This window comes from Alexandromys fortis, unplaced genomic scaffold (assembly GCF_014885135.2).
Source record: "Alexandromys fortis isolate MF-2015 unplaced genomic scaffold, M_Fortis_MF-2015_v1.1 scaffold_31, whole genome shotgun sequence".
Lineage (NCBI taxonomy): Eukaryota > Metazoa > Chordata > Mammalia > Rodentia > Cricetidae > Alexandromys > Alexandromys fortis.
Window position 1 is genome coordinate 892436 of NW_026067974.1, and position 17850 is coordinate 910285.

Sequence of the window (17850 nt, forward strand, 5' to 3'; positions counted from 1 at the left end):
ATTTAAAGACCATTAGCATTCCCTGACTCTATTCACTTCAGGATTAACTTATACTTTGGTCTGGACTTTAAGGCTAGTCACTAATTGCTCTAGAGTTGATTTATCAAGTGCATGGTATTTCTATTACAAAATTATTGATTGGAGCTGATGTACTGTATCCTCCACAGGGCTGGTCCAAAGCCCTTGGAAAATGAATGAAGCTGAGGCCAGCGGCAGGAGTCGTATGCGTTATTATAGATTCGGTGAAGTTACTTAAAACCTATTGCCAGTCTTTATAGCTAAAGTCCTGGCTCTCTTAGAAATGAAAATTTTAGTGACAAGCTGGGCCAGGCAGGGGCTTGAGGGAGGAACACTGAAGTAACACCCTGCGGGTTGGGTAAGTCTACCTAGTTCCAGTGCCCAGTCCTCGTGGGTCAGAGTTTGTTTTCTCTCTGGGCCACTGTACTGATTCTATTTACATCAACAAAGTGACTATATCCTAACAAGAAGCTCTCTCCAAGACTTTCCCCACACATAGGCTACAGTTCCCAAAGGGATGTTTGTTGCTGACACAGGGAGGTTGGCAGGAAGTTGAGAGAGCTTTTCTGTGTCCCCCTACTTCTCATCCCCCATCAGATCTTGCTGACAGAGGTGCAGAAAAGGTATGGGCAGAGATGAAGGCACACACTGACCCATTTTCCTTTCTGTCTGTGCGCACACGCATGTGTGCAGGTGTACTTAGCTGTGTGTGCGCACGTGTGCAGGTGTAGACACATGCATGCAAGTGTACTTAGCTGTGTGCGAGTGCATGTATGCAGGTGTACACGCATTTATGCAAGTGTACTTAGCTGTGTGTGCATGCGTGTAGAAGTCAGAGGCTGATATTAGATATTTTCCTTTATTGCTTTTTGCCTTATTTTTTGAGACAGGGTCTCTCACCGAACCTGGAGTTTGCCATTTTAGCTACACTGGCTGTCCCACGAGCTTCCACGATCTGTCTGTCTGTCCACCTAATGCTGGGGGTTACAGGTGTGTGCTGTCACATGCTGCTGTACCTGGCTTTTCTGAGTTCTAGAGATCTGAACTCAGGTCCTCATGCTTAAGGGGCAAGTATTTTACCCACTGATCCATCTCCCAAGCTCGCTTTCCTGTTTTAAAATGAAGCCGGGAGTGGTCATTATCAGGCCAGAGACCACACCATGGCAAACAGGGACTCTCCTGGAAGCCACAGGATTACTGCTTATGTCCTATGGCTTCAGGATGTCCTCCAGCATGGGGGTCGGGGTGGAGGGCTTTGAGACATTTTCACAAAGGTGGCAGCAGAGATCCAGAGCCATCTCAGGAAAGTTGGGATGCCCATGCCAGTGTCTTGGGTCCTAATCTCCTCCTCTGGTTCAGGAGAGGCTGCCAAGTCCTGAGACAGGCATGCCAGTCCACTTGCCTGCCTTCTGGGCTGGAGCTCTGAGGGGTCCAGACTACAGGCACCAGAGCCTCCTTCTCAGCAAACTGTTCTGGGATGCAGGATGTGGGATGCAGGACACCAGGGGTTCTGTTCTCATTTGTTGTCCCTACTCCCCAGTCCTAGGTCAGTTAGCACCAGCAGCAGCATGAAAGCCAAGCCTCAGCCATTTTCTTCTGCCGATCTCCCCTGTCCCCAGGGAGACCTTGCTGGAAGGATGGCTCCTCCTGTATTTTTCCACCTGGAGCCTTGCTGTCCTCATTCTGTCTGTCCTGGTGCACGCTCAGTTCCTATCTGTTCTAACAGTGCTAGAGCATCGCTGCTTTTATTTCCCCTTGAGACTTCTATTTCGTTCTACCACGATATGGCCTTTGGAAGATGTTATGGACTCCGTGACTTTTTCCTGGATTCTGTGGCCCGTGGTAGATAACCTGTATGCTATAGGTCTTGAACCATGCCCCTGCCGGACGCTGAGCACCTTGACTCGACACACAGTTCTAGGCAGTAACTAATATCCCCACTTCATATGGTCTCAGAAAGTTAGGTACGGAAGCTCTGAGGCCTCTTGCGCTCCCTTATGGCTTGTCACACACGCAGAGAAGACAGTGTGTCCAAAGACTGTCGGCCACACAAGCCCCAAGTAGAAAACAAAGGTTCCCTCCAGAAAACCCTTCTAGAGAGACCTAGGGGGAAACTGGGTGGCCTCTTCTTTGGCTGTCCCAGGCCCATCATACGTCTCTCTTCCCTGCAAAGTTGTGCCAGTCACCTCACCACTAGGGATACTGGGCCATCAGTGGCGCCATTGGCCCCTTTCATCATCACCGTTCCTAAGAGGCAATGCCAGCATCAACCAGAGCCAAGGGTACTGCCTGTCTGCAGGGGCCGAAGCTCTTGTCCCTTCCCTGCCACATCTTAGCTCCCTCCAGCCCCAGGAGCAGATGACACGGGCTGACCTTTTCATAGGGACCTGTGTCCCTGAAGGGCTCAAGGAGAAGCCAAGCTTACAGAAGCCTGGGCAATGGTCTTAAAAGACAAAAAAACAAAAACACAAAAAAAAAAAAACAAGAAAAGATCTGCTTTGGTCAAGAACAGTGTGGGGAAGATAAGACCTTGGAAGACCCTTCCTTCCAACTCTGGCTCCACTTGTTCCGCTATGGTGAGCACAGATCTCGGTTGGGTGGGCTAGAGCTGAGGGGTGGTGAGCCAGTTCCAGACTGGGAGAGTGGGGATCGTGAGGAGAGGTGGTGGTGGCTGATGGCGAGAACATGGATCCAAGCCCCTTGGCAACATTGAAAACATGGAACCCCTTCTCCTTCCTGGTCCCCATGCTATCCTTCAGATGGCGGTGTTGGGCCGCGCCTTCGGAGACCCTGTAATATCAACTCAACAATGCATGTTCTACAACTACAGCTACAGCTACCAGGACATCTACTACAGTGCATGCATTTAGTTCAGTCCCACAGATACATACAATCTAAGAACAGGCAAGGGAGGTGTGAAATGTTTTACTAGACAACAGGTGTTTTGGAGTTGTAACTGATAAAAAAAAAATAGAAAACGAAAGTGTACAAAAAAAGACATTTCTCGAGAGTTGGATATGAGTTTGTTTCTTGAACTGTTTCATCTGAACAAGCAAACATGCAAACCAGCTGGTACTAACAGGAAGCTGGACACTGAGAGAGGATTAATAGGTGTGGACAAACCTTCCCGCTGAGCGTGCTCAGAAGAGTGTTTGAGAGGAGGTGTGCAGGTCCTAGTGTAAGAGAGGCGGGAAAGTATGCCTCAGAGACACTCTCTCACCGCAGCCCCAACCAAGCAAGAGAAAAGACAACAGAAACATGACTGCCCACACTCACCACCACCATCAGGAGCTCATGTCACCAGACTGGAACAAAGCTGGCAAGTATAAAGTACAGTACGGGGTCCTGGCCGGGGCCTGAGGGTGGGTAGGGATGGGGGTGACACCAGGGGGCGCTCTGCAAGCTCTTAAGAGTGATACACGGACCCACCCATGAGGTCACCCCAAAATAGAAGTACCCTGAAAATCGGTACTGTTTTCCTCAGGTTGGGGGCGGGGGTGGTCAACTGTCAAACCCGACTTATGTTTGGATGGGACGTGATGAGGGGGTGGAGCCACTGGAGCTGAATGAGGACGACCAAAAATAAACAAACTCTGGACTGAGCACAAGAAAAGATGATGTTTCAGACTGCCAGGTGAACGTGAAAGGAACGTGACCACTGATAGTGAAGCTATCTAGGAGTCGGCAGAGGGATTCCCTGCTGGGACGCCTGGGCCCTGCTCACCTCAGGTTCTGGGGGAAGTAAGAAAAGGTAGGCAGGCTAGCCCAGAGAAACAGGCTGAGGCAGAAGCTCAAGGCCTCCCCCTTGACTGCCTCAACACCACAGCCCTGACAGATACAAGTCGCCACCCCGAGAAAGAACCAAGCTACCCCCCACCCTCCATGGCCCTCAGCAGGTGCTTCCCAGCATGGGAAGGGAAGTCAAAATGAAGGGGTGGGGGTGGGGCGGGTTGGGAATTGAAACGGTGGGACTAGATAAAAATAATGACAAAAATGTTGCCTTCCGTAAGACGTCTAACCCCTAAGCCAAGTCCAGGAGTCCCTGGAAGGAGAGGCCACATTTCCTGGAGTCTGTAGTCACTTGTCAGGTGTGGCACCGTACCAGGCTCCAGGAAGGTAACCAATGCATTCTAAGGAGGTTGTGAGGGCCCCTGATGCAGGCTGCTTGCTCAGGAGGCTGGAGGAGCATCCTTAGCTTTGGGGGAAGAACTGGGGGGGGGCAAGGTTTGAGGAACAGGGAAACCGGATCATCAGTGCCTGGGAACCCTACGGGGCATCCATTGATGTGTGGCCTTTCTCAATCCACAACGGAGTGGTTGCCAATGAAGGACCGCTCAAGGAAAATTAACTGGCCAACCTTCCAGGCTCAGGGCTCAGTTTATCTTCTTAAGGGAAGAAGGTGACAGTCCCCCTCCGGGCCAAACTGTGTTCAAAGAAAAAGGCAGTTTCCACCCCCAACTTAACAGCCTTGGTCCAGGTCCAAAGGTGGGGCTCTGGGCTGGGCTACGTAGTCTCCATGAGCAGATGAGACTATGTTCTCTCTACAGTGGGCACAGCCCGAGCCTACAGCCTCGAGGCAGCACTGGAGGTTTCCCCTTGGGTGGGTACCTCAAGCTGAGGATTTACTCTAACCCAGGCTGGGGTAGGCAGGGGCTTGGGGAGCGTACTCCTGAATAAGATTCACTAACAGTGCAGCGATGAGCATGGCTGACCTGGATGGCCTGTGGGAGATTTGGCTCCCGATGGAAATGGCTACAAATAAAACACCACTGGTCCTGGAAACAGAATGTGTGGTTGGAGATGACCTTGAGGGTTAGGAGTTAGAGGGGTGGGTGAGTGGGGCTCCCGCCTGACTCTGGGAGGGGGGGTCCTGGGCATGGACAGGGGTGGCAGAAGGAAGCACAGACTAGGAGACGGCTCTCAGACTCGCAGAGAATCCCATACTGCCCTTTAAACTTGCCATGACGTCAAGGGGTGGGGTGGGGTGGGGAGAGAGGCAGGGTTAATTTCGGGTTAAAGTTTAGTTTCATAATCCAAAAGTTATCAAAAGAAAGAAACTGAACAGAGAAAACAAACATCAACACTCACAAATTTCAAGACTGTTCTTTTATCTTTCTCCCCTCCCAGGCACAGGTAGGAATGAGGCTTCCTTTTTCCCCCCCAAACACTCAAGTTAAAAACCCCAAAACCAGAAACAGGAAGACAAGATGCAATTGTGCAACCTTCCTAGGGCCTGGGAGTGGGGGTACACCAAGGGACACTGGCCAGAGGGCGAGGCGGTGGCTTTAGGGACTAGGGTGGATGGAAGTTGAGAGTGCCCAGCTCTTTGGACTTCCCAGCCTACCTGCTAACCACCAGATCTCTGGCAAACTGCCCCTCAGTAGCCCCCACCCTCAATTAATTCCCTGCCTAGGCCCCCTAAAACTCCAGTGGGTATCTTGGGGGAGAGGATCCTTTGTAGCTTGGAGGCAGTGCCAGTTTGCATGGAACGGATTTTCTCTGACGTTTCCTAATGAGCCTCACTGTGCCAGTTTGGGTTTTAGGCATTTGCCCTCTGGGCTTTTAACGCTCCACTTCCTGGTACCGTCACCAGCACCCCAAGCTGCCCACTCTCTTCAGAGTCTAGTTATGAGTGCTCCAGAGCCCTGGCCGTGGGGTGAGGTTGGTGGGGTGGCAGGGCAGGGTAAAAGAACTGGAGTCAACCTGCTCCAGAGGGAGGAGAAGGTGGAAGGAGCAGCTATCAGCGGGGGTGTATGGCAGGAAGCCCAGGGCACTCACAGTGGGGTGACACACCCCAGTTCTGGCTGGACCTTACAGTATTGCTGGGGAAGTGCTCCCTAGTCACTGGAGGCTTCCAGATCTTTTAAAGGTTAGGATAAGGTCAGGGGAGAGAAAGCTCCAGTTTCTTGGCAGATGCTTGACTCAGAAGAGAGTCTGTGGCAATAGGGATTGAGGTTCCAGCAGCCTCGCTCCTTCTCTGACCTCAAGGGCTCTAGTTGAGCCAGAGTCAAAAGCCCACCTGTCAGGATTGACTGGAGAGCGAGCTTACTCGGTACCTCTTCGGTGGATCAGAGACCCAAGGAAGGGAACCTTCTGAACCTGTCAAAGCCAAGGACGGCAGTGACCAGAATGCTCAGAGCTGGGCTTAGAGATGGGACGGTCCAAAGCCAAAGGGAAAGCCAAAGGGAAAGGCAGTTCCTCTTTGTTAATGGGAGCATAATTCTGCTTGGGGTTTGCAGTTCCCTAACTGTGGCAGACTCCTGTAGGAACAGCCCTGGGTGGTCGGGCCTTAGTGGAGCCTCCCTGTCCCTACCCCCTCCCCTGGGCTGTGGTGAGAGGGGTGCTGGACAGACGCAGCCACACAGATTGGCAGGGCTTTTACCTTCCCCTGCACACGAGGCATGCCTGGGAGCCGCCTGCCCCGCACACCTTCCTACCTGATCCTCGAGCCGCTGCCACTGCTGCCGCCGCCACTGGTCCATAAGCTGCTGCTGGGAAGCCTGGAGAGAGGGAAGAGTGGAGTCAGACGGAGCCACAGAGGACCCCAGGTCACACAAAAGGCAGCTAGGAAGGGCTTCACAGACAGCGCTGGGGGACACAGCTCAGGGGCTCTCAGGCTTCTGAAGGCACGAAATCCTTAAGTGTTTGACTCTCACACACTGGTCACCCCAGAAGTGCATTCTAGGAAGCACACAGCAGTGACTCAGCTATGAGGAGGACCTATGTCTTTGGAGAACTGAGTGGAGGCCTCAGTTGACCCTGCACTGACGCATGATGATGCCCCAGGCCTGGCCTGCTACTCCTTACAGGGATTTTGGTGTGGGGTCAGCTGGAGCTCCAAGGCTCTGGGAAGCACCTGCGGCTGGCGTCTTCACAGAAAAGGTGCCATGGCCTAGAGATGATTTTACTCCCAAAAGCTCTCTAAAGGTCTGGTCATCTAAAGCTCTAGATTGGTCAAAACTTTCTGTCTTCAGTACCATGGCCCCAGGCCTGAGGGCGAAGCCTTTGGGGGTTCCCAAGTGAATATGTACATGGGGCCAGATGTCAGATGGCTGAGGAGCTGACTCTACCTGGGGTGATCTCTGTTGGTTCTGCGTGATCCCGCTCAGTATTTCAATCTCCCCAGAGTTGTATTATTATTATATATAATGATACTCTGTGATCCTGGGGATGGAACCCAGGGCTTTGCATCTGTCAGGTATGTGAACTATCAGATTATATCCCATCCCACCCCATGGCAATGACAGGGAACTGAGCTAGGACTCCAGTATCTGAGGCTACCATCAGATGAAGTCAGTGTGGAGTGTCCCCTACTCCTACCCAGGGATCCTTTTAGGTTAGGATTTGTACTGTCTAGCAAAGCTAGGCCAGGCAGGAATGAGTGTGCCTACAGAATGTCCCCATGAAAGACGAGGTGGGCTGAATCCTTCCTCTCTCTTCGGCTTCTCTGGCCACTAACTTGACACACAAGTCAGAAACTGGAGTTTATAGAGGCACACTTCCACATACAGAGAGACAGATATCTTCCGCCTCCAGGCAGACAGCTGCAGCCTGATCCTAAGACCCACTTCCAGGGCTATTCTTTAAATGATGCACACCCACCAAACAGCCCCCGCAAAGAGCTGCGTGACCAGCCACAGAGCCTGTCCGATGCGGCACTTCCACAGGACAAGGGAACAAGACATGCACCGGAAGAGCGGGGAGCAGAGGAGCAGAGGAAGGAGGAAATCCTCCACACAGAGCCAGCTAGAAGCTCACTAAACTCTAAAGACTATGGTCCGAGCTACGTGGTTCTACGGAGGGCAAGACGTTCAAAAGGGAAAGAGCTACTCTAAAAAGGTCACGCTAAGCTACTGAAAATGCCAACGAAAAGAGACATACTTGCATTTAAATATGGTAATAGGGCTGTTGAAGGGGAAAAAGAAAGATCCAGGTGAAATAATTGCACACGGTTCTCCCAGGCTGGGAATGAGTCTCCCAGTGCCCATCAAGACCTTGCTGCTCCCTTCCCAGAGGGAGCCCGGGACGGGCCTCCCCACCTAGTCCTCTCCCCAGCTCTTCCACGCAGCCTCTAGATTTCTGAAGATGGTGCTGAAGGAAAATAAGGAAGAAGTCAGGTTATTTCTCCTTGGCCCCACCTCTGTCCACCCAGCCTCCTGTTGCAGGCCCAGTGCAGGGCTCAGGGGTGCTAGGGAGGAGGAAGCAGCGAGGGAGAGACAGGCTATTTCTTTGTGCTTTCTTACCCAGACATAACACAGGAGGTTTCCTTGGAAGCGTCAGAAGAACTTGGTTGGAGGAAGGGGGTATGGTCAGCAAGACTTGTTAACAAAAGGTCTATTTTCTAGAGTTAAGCAGTTTGGACAAGAAGTCCAAGAGAAAGAGGGAGAATTTAAAAAAAGAAAAAAAAAACTTGTCCAAAAAAGGAAATCCATTATCTTTCAGCTCAGATAAAGGCTTCGGCTAGAGATGAAATATTCTGCCAGGAAGTTTCCTCAGCCACTGATGTGAACTAAGAGAAGGGTTTACCAGAGGCGGCTGCAGAGGGAACCACTCTGTGTGTCTGCTGCAGCCCCCGCCTTGGTCACTTCGGTCTCTCAGTTCTTCCCGATGTCTGAGAGTGAACCAGTGTACACCAGCCCCATGGTGTACAAGAGAGAACTCTTACTAGACGGGGCTTGTTCTGCTTTCTCTACAGTAGAAGTCAAGGTTATAAAGCCACAAGGACTTGGGGACCTTACCTGAGCGCCCTCCTGTAACCCTTCATTCACCATTTCCTTCCCCACTGCCATTTTAAAGCTGACTTCCATCCAAACAACTTCCAAATAACAGCATGTATTCTGTTTAACTCTAATGATGAAACTGCTCAAATGCATATGAACCCAGCAGAAAGAGGAGGAATGTTTTGCTGATCAAATCCCAGATGGGCTGGGAGCTACAGGCTGGCTATCTGTGAACAGGAATATATCACGTCCCTGCTGCCCGGGAACATTCCAGTCATAGAAAGGATGCCTGGATAAATTAGAACTCGGCTAATGGAGGGTTCTAGATGAGGGCAGACTAGTGTGTAGCATTCTTGGTGGATGCGGTCGGAGCCAGAGATCTGTTCTTCAGCCAGTTTGATCTCCAGCCCTGGCTGACCCCCGCCTTGCTTGTTGTGTGACTTGGGCAGGGTACATTATTCCTCTCAGCAGCAAGGCAGAGTGGCTGGCAAGGTGACCTTTATAGTCCCTAAGCTGTGGGCCCTGCACGAGCCTGTCTACCTATGAGGACGACAATCTCAAGTCCTCTGGGGTTGATGGTAACTAAACTTTGAGGTTAGTGACTTGTCTAAGTAAAAGATGGTGCCACATCCCTGCCAGTGAATGACACACTTTGATAGACTTTTTGGGAGTCATGTCCTCACTGCAAATAATAAGTCAATAGCATTTTAATTTTTTAAATTATGATACCACACCTACATTTTTCTGCCTCTGTGGCACTTACTGTATTCTGTATTATCTAAGCACGGCTATTTTTATCTGCATCTTATTTCTCTTGCCAGAATCTCTTCTAGGACAGAATTCAGTCACATGGCCCACTTGGCCTCCAGCTCCAAGTCTTCCCAAACTTTAGTTGAGCAGAATATGTTGCTACCATATGTGGGGGGAGCTGGGAGCTGCTCCTATGGGTCAAGCGTAGCCAAGGACAGCACCGTCTGCCAGTCCAGCAGCCTGAACCCCCACTGGTCCTCCAACCCCAGGATGGAAACTCACATACTCCCAGGAGCAAGGTAAACACAAGGGAGGATGCAGTCTATGGTACACAGGAGTGCCCACTTGGCCAGACATGTCGATTTTCAACTCTGGTTTGAGAACCTCGCAGTACTACCTGGTTTATAGTGTTTACACAGGTTGATGTTCCTGGGGATCATGACTGTCTTAGTCTTTGGTACAGCCAGGCACTGGGGCCTTGAAAAGCTTCTGAGGATAGAGTCAAAATTGAGGACCTTTGTTGATAGACATCGGGTCACTGGCTGGCAGAATGGCTCAATGGGGAAAAGCATGGCAAATTAACCTGAGTGTGTGCCTTTGATCCCATGGACAGAGCTGGACGCGGTGAAGCCCACGGGCCAGCTAGTCTGCAGTAGGCCGAAACAAGGTAGGAGCAGAGAAAGGACTCCAGCAAGTCACTGACTTCCGTGTGTGAACGCACAAATAACAAGTAAAACAACAGCGTATGTTTTTGTTGTTTTGTTTTTTGAGATAAGGTTTCTTTGTGTAGCCTTGGCTGTCCTGGAACTAGCTCTGTAGTTGGCCTCAAATTCAGAGATCCACCTGCCTCTGCCTCCCAAGTGCTGGGATTAAAGGAGCGTGCCACCACAGCCTGGCTAATAAACTCTCTTAAAAAAAAAAATCAGTCAAGTGCACAGCAGTACACTCAGTCACCTCTTCTACCTCCCAGGAGCAAGGGGCCTCCTGAGAAGGTAGTGGAACCAAATCCTTGCGCTCAATCCGATTCAGAACTGTGGGTTCCAACCTTGCCTAGAGGAACGTCAAAAAACACAGGTTGCCCTGGCCCCACCCTCATCAACAGAATCAAGCGTTCTGAAAGTTTCTGGCATACAGTGTAGACAGAGAAGCCATGAGTTATAGGAACCGGTTAGGGTCTTTGCTTTTTGTAAACACTGAAAAGGTGTTGCTTCCTGTCTGGTTGACTGGGAGGTCAAGGTCTTTTCTGTCTCCTTTTTCCATATTCGTTTGGAAGAGATGTTGGCTTAGGAGGGCATTGCTGGAGTTCCAGATGGTCAATACTATTTCCATGACTTGGGATGGGTCATGAATCCCCAAAAGGATGAAGAGAATTCTGGAGCTCCTCATAGCTTCAGGAGATATGATTTGGGGGATCTTTCTTCAACTCCCATATGAACAGCCTTTTCTATGTTTGCCTGATCAAATGTTCTTCTGTTCCCTCCCCCAGCAAACCCTGCCTCTCCCTACACGTAGTTTCTGTAGCTGGTTCAGTCTTGGCTAATCTAATGTTGCTTTCCTGAATCCAAACAGTGGAAAATAAGCCACCGAAAGAAGAAACTGTTACACAGAATGTAGGAAACATGTCCTACACGAGTTTGGAAACATTGCCATCTGCCACTGGCTGGCCCAGGCTGCTCAGGCCTGCCTGGGGTGGCAGGGCTCAGTGTTTTACAGGGAATTATCAACTCTGACTTCTGGGCGAGACTGGAGGAAATCTGGGCGGCACATAATTGGAGCTAGAGGAACCAGGGGTTCACATCAGAATGGACGCTCCAAAGAGGAGGCAAAGCTAATCACCAAAGGGACACATTTCCAGGATCAAACAGAAATGGTCTGCTTTGACGGAAGCTGATGCGTGTTCATTTCAAAAAGAACAGAATAAGCCCTGAGCTCCTGGCATCCAGAACAGGAACTGACTTAAGACAGGCTGTTGGAGGAGTGAGACCAGTTTTCCCAGGAGGTCCCAACGGCTGTGCAGATCCCTTAGACAGGCAAGGGGGCCAGAGGCTGCTGCTTAAGGCAGGGGGGTGGGGGAGGGGATGCAGAAGAGAATGTGGCCTGAGGATGCCTCACTGTTGGCTCTTGGCTACAGCCGAGAAAATACATAATTTAGAACCTGACAGCTGTCTCTGGGGAGGAAGCAGAGGAGCCAAACTGGAAAACCAAGGCTGTCTAAGGCCAAGGGGAAGGGGTAGACATCTCGGGCCTCTTTTCTTCAGGGTGTTAGCCCCTGAAACATGGAAGGCAAGCACAAAGCATACTTCCACCTCACCCTGGTTCAGTTTGAACATAATTGCTACTTAACATGTCATTCTCTGGCTGTTTGGTGGAAATAAGGGAAGGTGCATCATGGTGTGTCTGTGAAGTGGCAGAAGGCTTTAGCAATATTCTCATTCCCTTTCTTTTTAAACACTGAACCCAGAACCTTGTGCAAGCTAGGCAAACCCTCTATCTCTAGCCCTTACTTTGAGGCAGGGTCTCAATAAGTTGCTCAGGCTAGTCTTGAACCTGTGATTCTTTCCTATGCTTCTGGAGTAGCACCAGGTCCAGCTTCCCCTCAAGTAGAAAGCCCTATCTGGTGATTTTAAGCCTAGTATCCTTCTCCTGGGCTTTTTTAATCTCACGCCATTCGAGCCCTCGCAGCACTTCATTCAGGCCCCATGCTGGCCAAAGAGCCCTCCAGGAACTGTTCTCAAGCCCTGGCCTCCTGCCCATTTATGGGATGGTTGTTATGTGCCAGGCACTGTCCTAAGCACTTGGCCAACACTCACAGCCCCTGCCCTGTGACTGCAGCTCCCGATGGGAAAATGGGGTTAGTTATTGGTTCTATCAGTGGGACGAGGCTCTGCAATTAGACTACATACAAACTGACTCTCTAGGACAGGGACAAACTGCCTAAGCCTCAGGGTGAGCTGAACCTCAGGAGACTATGGGTCCCCTATAACAAGAAGAGAGAGGAACTTGTGCCTCAGAACCTTTCGGCTTCTGTCTGCTTCAGCGTCACCATGGAGCTCGAGAACCTAGCAGCTGAGAAATGGAGGCGGCATTTGGACAACTCAGTCTTGGGGACAGAAGAAGAAGCTGTGGTCATTCCATCTCATCTTCCCCTCCAAGATGGGACAGCAGGAGGGAGGGGAACAGATGAATTCCCAAGACGGTGAATCTTGACCTAGCCTCCCAAATCTCACAGCTTCCACATAGTCGAGTTAAACAAATTTCTGAGTTTTTATGTTACTCCTTGTCACCCAGATTTTTCAAACACAGAATGGATAAAGAAAGCCCAAATCATGTTTTCTCCCAACATGGTCTGAGCCATTTTGAGCTGATAAGCTTGGCCCTAGTTTCCTCCCATGGTGGTAGGGGGGTTGCTCAACAGACCGAACTCCGTCGGGCTCCCACTGCCACTAGCCTACAGCACTCACATCTACAGATCAGGACAGTGAGCGCTGGACACCCAGAACTTCCTGCTTTCTGGGTGCCCCAGCTCTGCCCTTGGTTCTATCTCCGGAAGTCAACATCTGGAACGCCACTATCATCCCCTACGGCATGGAGACTGCCCACCCTGGCATCTCTGGACAGGATGCTTTGGGTATCCACTCTGCTCAAGGGAGGATTCAGAGGTTGAGGTGAAGTTCTCTAGAGTTCAGGGCAGCAACTTACCAACTAGTATGGAAATACAGTATTTAAAATCCTAAGAGCTAGCAGAGGGACACCTGCTAGCTTAGTTCACAGGTTGGAACTAAGCAAGAACAGCTTTCTCTATGCCTTCCTTTCCTTGGCTATAAGAGGCCTGGCCTTGGCAATCAGTCACGCTAATGACGGTAGTGGCTACTTTCACTAGGTCAAGGAATTTCTGTGTGTCTGTATCCCACCGGCCAAGAAAGCCACGTCTATTTCATGAACAGACGATGGGGCTACAGCTGAGGGAGGAAAGCAAATGAGAACAAGGGTGGTCCAAGCGGGGCCGTAGGGGCAGGGAGATGGTTCATGGGAAAACGCTCGCACTGCCAGAATGAAGACCTGAGTGTGACCCCCAGAATCCACATTAAAAGAAGGAAGGAAGAGAGAGACAGAGACAGAGAGAGATAGAGACAGAGAGAAAGCTGGGCCTAATTGTACATTCTTGTAATCCCAGAATCGGGGAAGCTGAGACAGGTGGATCCCTGGGGTTTGCTGGACAATTAGCCTAGCTCATTTGGCAAGCTCCAGGACGAGAGAATCTGTTTCAATGAACAGGTGGACTTCTGGAATGCCACCCCAGGTTGATTTCTGGTATACACACACACACACACACACACTGGGAGAATGAAGGGAGAGAGAGGGAGAAGGAGGGGGGAGGAGAGGGAGGGGAAAGAGAGGGAGGGGGAGAGAGAGGGAGGGAGAGGGAAGGAGAGACAGAGAGAGAAGCCTCATTTCCTGCCAAGACTCTTAAATACCCCGTCTCTTCCTCATTTTCCTCCTCTGTGAAACACAGCTTCTAGCGTCTATTTTGTGGCTGCTGTGAGGGGACAGGAGATGACAGTGCGAGGTGCTTAGCACAAGTGCACTAAAAACTCCTATTTCTATTGTTTTATTATTATTGCCCAAGGTAACAGCAACAGAGCTGAGAAATCCCTTCGGTGCTTCCTATTCTAAAATCCTATTAATTTACGTGATTTGGCATCTGAAGGGCTTTCATGGGTAACATGCATAATTTGTGTGTGAGCTAAGGGTTGTTTTCGCTCAAGCGTAAGCTCCAGCTGTAGCAGGGTCACATGACGGCAGGACACAAAGGCTTGGAGGTTCTGGCCAAGGCAGCCAGAGATCACCACAGGTATGATAATGGGTCCCAGAGGCCTGGGACTGAGTGGATCAACTTTTTCCCAACATGCTCTGGCCTGACAGTGCTACCCTCCCAACATTTCTTGAGGACAGTTTTCAGATTCTTGGCGAGTGGGGCGGGGCAGGGAACACAGTATGGCAGGACCCAAGAATTCTACCTGGATCCTTCCATCAAATGGAATCTTCTTTGTTCCTCTCTAGCCAGCAAGGGAGGACTGATCTTCCATTTGTCACTGTGCCACCAGCACTGGGGGTTCAGGGCTTGTGACAGGATGGGTGTCTAACTCTGCGCTGACGGCAAAAGAAGAATGGCTGGAGGAGGCGTGGATATTGGAAGGGGAGGGGATGCAGCCATTTTCTGATTCTAGCCTTGCCTGAAAGCACGGATGTTCAAAGCTGAGACTGTGGGGGTTGGGGGCAAAATGAGGGGGCCTGGAGAGCTCCGAAGAGCTATCATGAAGAGATACAGGCTGGGCTTGGCTGCTTCTGTCTTAGGAGCTGAACATGCCTGTAGAAGCGTCAAGTGTTCTCTTATGGCAAAGTGAGCCCAGCATTCCTGGATCACAAGGTGTCTGCATTGACATCCCACTGGCAGAGCCTATGTCTTGCTGTCTTTGCCTTGGTACAAGGACAGCATCTGTCCAGATGGTGACCACAGAATCAATGGATGCAGGAATGGGAAGGATGAAGCAGTCGTGTGCTTCTTTGACGTTTTGCCTGCTAGTCTCTAGATCTATAATACCCTTGCAATATCTACTGGGGAAACTTATTTTCTTTTACTTTTTATTTATGCATAGGTGTATGCATGCCACATGTGTGCAGGTACCCTTGGAAGCCAGAAGAAAGCATCAGATCCCCTGGAGCTGGAGTTAAAGGTGGCTGTGGGACCTTTGAGAGGTGAGCAGCCATGAGGATGGAACCCTCTCTGTGGAGATCAGTACCTTTATAAAAGAGAACCCAGGGCCAGCAAGACAGCTCAGCAGCAGGTGCTGAGCAAGTCTGGCAATCTGTGTTCAATGCCCAGAACCAATATAAAGGTGGAAAGAGAGAACCAGCAATATAAAGTTGTCCTCGGACCGCCACATACCCTCTATGGCAGGGATACTCCACCCCATTACCATGCGTGTGTATGAGCGCACACACACACCTATACACACATACGGACACAAGGTAAATAAATACACTTTTAAGAAAGAATTCAAAGCGTTCACTAACCGCTCCCTCCCAGCCCTCAAACAAAGTGAAGATACAACAAGAAAACAAGTATCTGTGGACTAGGAAGTAGCCCTCACCATGACAGTAAATCTTTCCAGCATCTAGAACTACCTAGAAAATAGATTTCTGCTGCTGCTAGCTCCAGGCTGTGTATTGTTATAGCAGGAGTAGACCAAGACTACCTACTCCCAACACGCTGCTACAGCCACACGGGTTGTACTGGGAATGCCCTAGCTGGCCACTCGGGGGTGCTTCTGTAGGCTTGGAGTTTATTGCCCAGTGTCTCTGTGCCCTGAGAGACTCTCTGGGGCAGGTGTAGTGGCTGTACCATGCGTTTTCTCAGCAGCCAGAGAAACAGAGCCAAGGGGCTCTTCTGGCAGAGGGTCCAGGCTGAGTCTAACTCAATGAAAAACCTCTTTTTGGCTTGCATGAAAGGTGTAGTGGACACACCACTGCCTTCTGTTTGTCCTTGGCTGTTCTGGAAAGCACCAAAGCCTGGCCCCTCAGGCCAGATGTGGCAGTCTACCCAGAGTTTCACGTTTGAGGAATTTTGTTGTTGTAATTTTGCTTTGTACGCTGTAGGCTTTCACTTACTTTTACTGATGACATAAAAATGGGAGGCCTGAGGAACGGTGATGAGGGTCCCCCTGGTGGGACCCAAAGGGGACTTTAAGGCCGATGGTGTAGGTATCTGAGAAGGCGTGGGAGAGCACATAGGTAGCAGTGAGAAGAGACAGATCAGGTAGGTACCAGTTCTAAGCTCACGGGGAAGAAGGTACACACCTACAGCCTCCTTCGTTACTAACCTGCTGCTCCCCCAGATCCCCTCAGCAACCTGTGAGGCAGGGAGATACGAAAGGACCACCTTCTCTATCTGATAGGTATTTGGCAGGTAGGGACATTGGGGCCCAGGGTTTAGGCAAGATAAAAAGAGCCCCATCTGTGTGTGTGAATGTAGTGTGTGTGATGCATGTGTATGTGATGTATGTATGTGATGTGTGTGTGATGCGTGTGTGTGAGATGCGTGTGTATGTGATGTGTGTGAGATGTGTGTGTATGTGATGCGTGTGTGTGAGATGTGTGTGTATGTGATGTGTGTGTGAGATGCATGTGTATGTGATGCATGTGTGTGATGCGTGTGTGTGATGCGTGTGTGTGAGATGCGTGTGTGTGTGATGTGTGTGTGTGTGTGTGTGTGAGAGAGATGCGTGTCTGGTGTGTTGTGTGCTATGACCATGAGGAGCTGAGCGCTCACTTTGTGGCATCCTCTCATTTATGCAGAGCAGCTTCAAGAGGCACAGAAAGCTGATCGCAAGTGAAACCCGCAATTCCTGTCAATCCAGATTGCTCCAATTCATTTCTGCAAATGTTTATTAAGTGCCTATTAGGCACTGTGCTCCACTTTCATCTGGGAATAGAGTCAACTCCTGATTTTCCATGCCAGCGCGGATTGCTCAGCGATACTGCACACCCACAAAGCCCTACAAGCCTCCCTCTAGTCCTGGCTGGATTTGGGGTGCTCCGCTGACTTTCAAAGCAGCAGATCTGCCTACTGACTAAGCTTGCCTTTAATATTTAAATGAGAGGATAAATCCCGGAGTACACACAGGGCCAGGTGGCCAGCAGGCTGGCCTCTGGGAGCTGGCTTGTAATTTAAGAGCCCCTCTGTGAAGAGGCAACCGCTAGGGAGGAGTTTGAGGTGGGGAGGGCAGAGAAGGATTAGGGGTTGGGATAGGATAGATGGGAGAGGCTCTTCCTTATAAGGCCACGCCCTGCTTATAGCTTTGGCCCTGCAGACTCATGGATCCTCAGCTCCATTCATCAAGCCCGAAGGCTAACCTCCCACTTTGACATTTCAAGTTCTGCTTCCCCGCTGTGCTCACTGGATGCCACACGGGTTCCCCAGTGTGGGTATCTCTGGGATGGCATAGGGTGAGAGGGAGGGTGGGGAAAGGAGCCCCTTCCAAACTGAAGCAGGATCAAGGAGACTGAGCTGAGGCTGAAGGGCAGGGTTGTCTGATTTCTGGGTTCTGATATTCCACAGAACAGCCCTGGAATGACCTCTCCTGGCCTAAGGCTCTGAGAACTTAGCCAGAGAGAGCAGAACACAGGAGATCAGGTGGAACTCAGTCCTCTGAGTGCTTGCCCAGGGCTTTCGTTCCTGAGCTGGGACTGACCTTGAGGGTCTCTCTGGAGAGCTACAGAGAGTAGACAGAAGGGCCCTGAGGCTGCTCCTCACAGTACTTCAGGGACACTCTACACAGCACCCTAAGTCTTTGAAGAGTGT

At 50.6% G+C, this 17850-nt stretch overlaps 1 protein-coding gene across 7 annotated transcripts in view; it reads right to left on the reverse strand.

Moving 5' to 3' along the window:
- Positions 1-17850, reverse strand: part of Msi2 (musashi RNA binding protein 2) — a 461743-nt gene that overhangs the window by 15462 nt on the left and 428431 nt on the right. For 4 of the 7 annotated variants that reach the window (XM_050157119.1, XM_050157114.1, XM_050157113.1 and 1 more), the window contains exons 11-12: positions 7900-7923; positions 6456-6518 (exon numbers count right to left, since the gene is read on the reverse strand). In XM_050157119.1, coding sequence (XP_050013076.1) covers positions 6456-6518; positions 7900-7923 — 87 coding nt within the window. The remainder of the gene's footprint in view (positions 1-6455; positions 6519-7899; positions 7924-17850) is intronic. The other 3 variants (XM_050157117.1, XM_050157116.1, XM_050157120.1) reach the window with 1 other exon arrangement.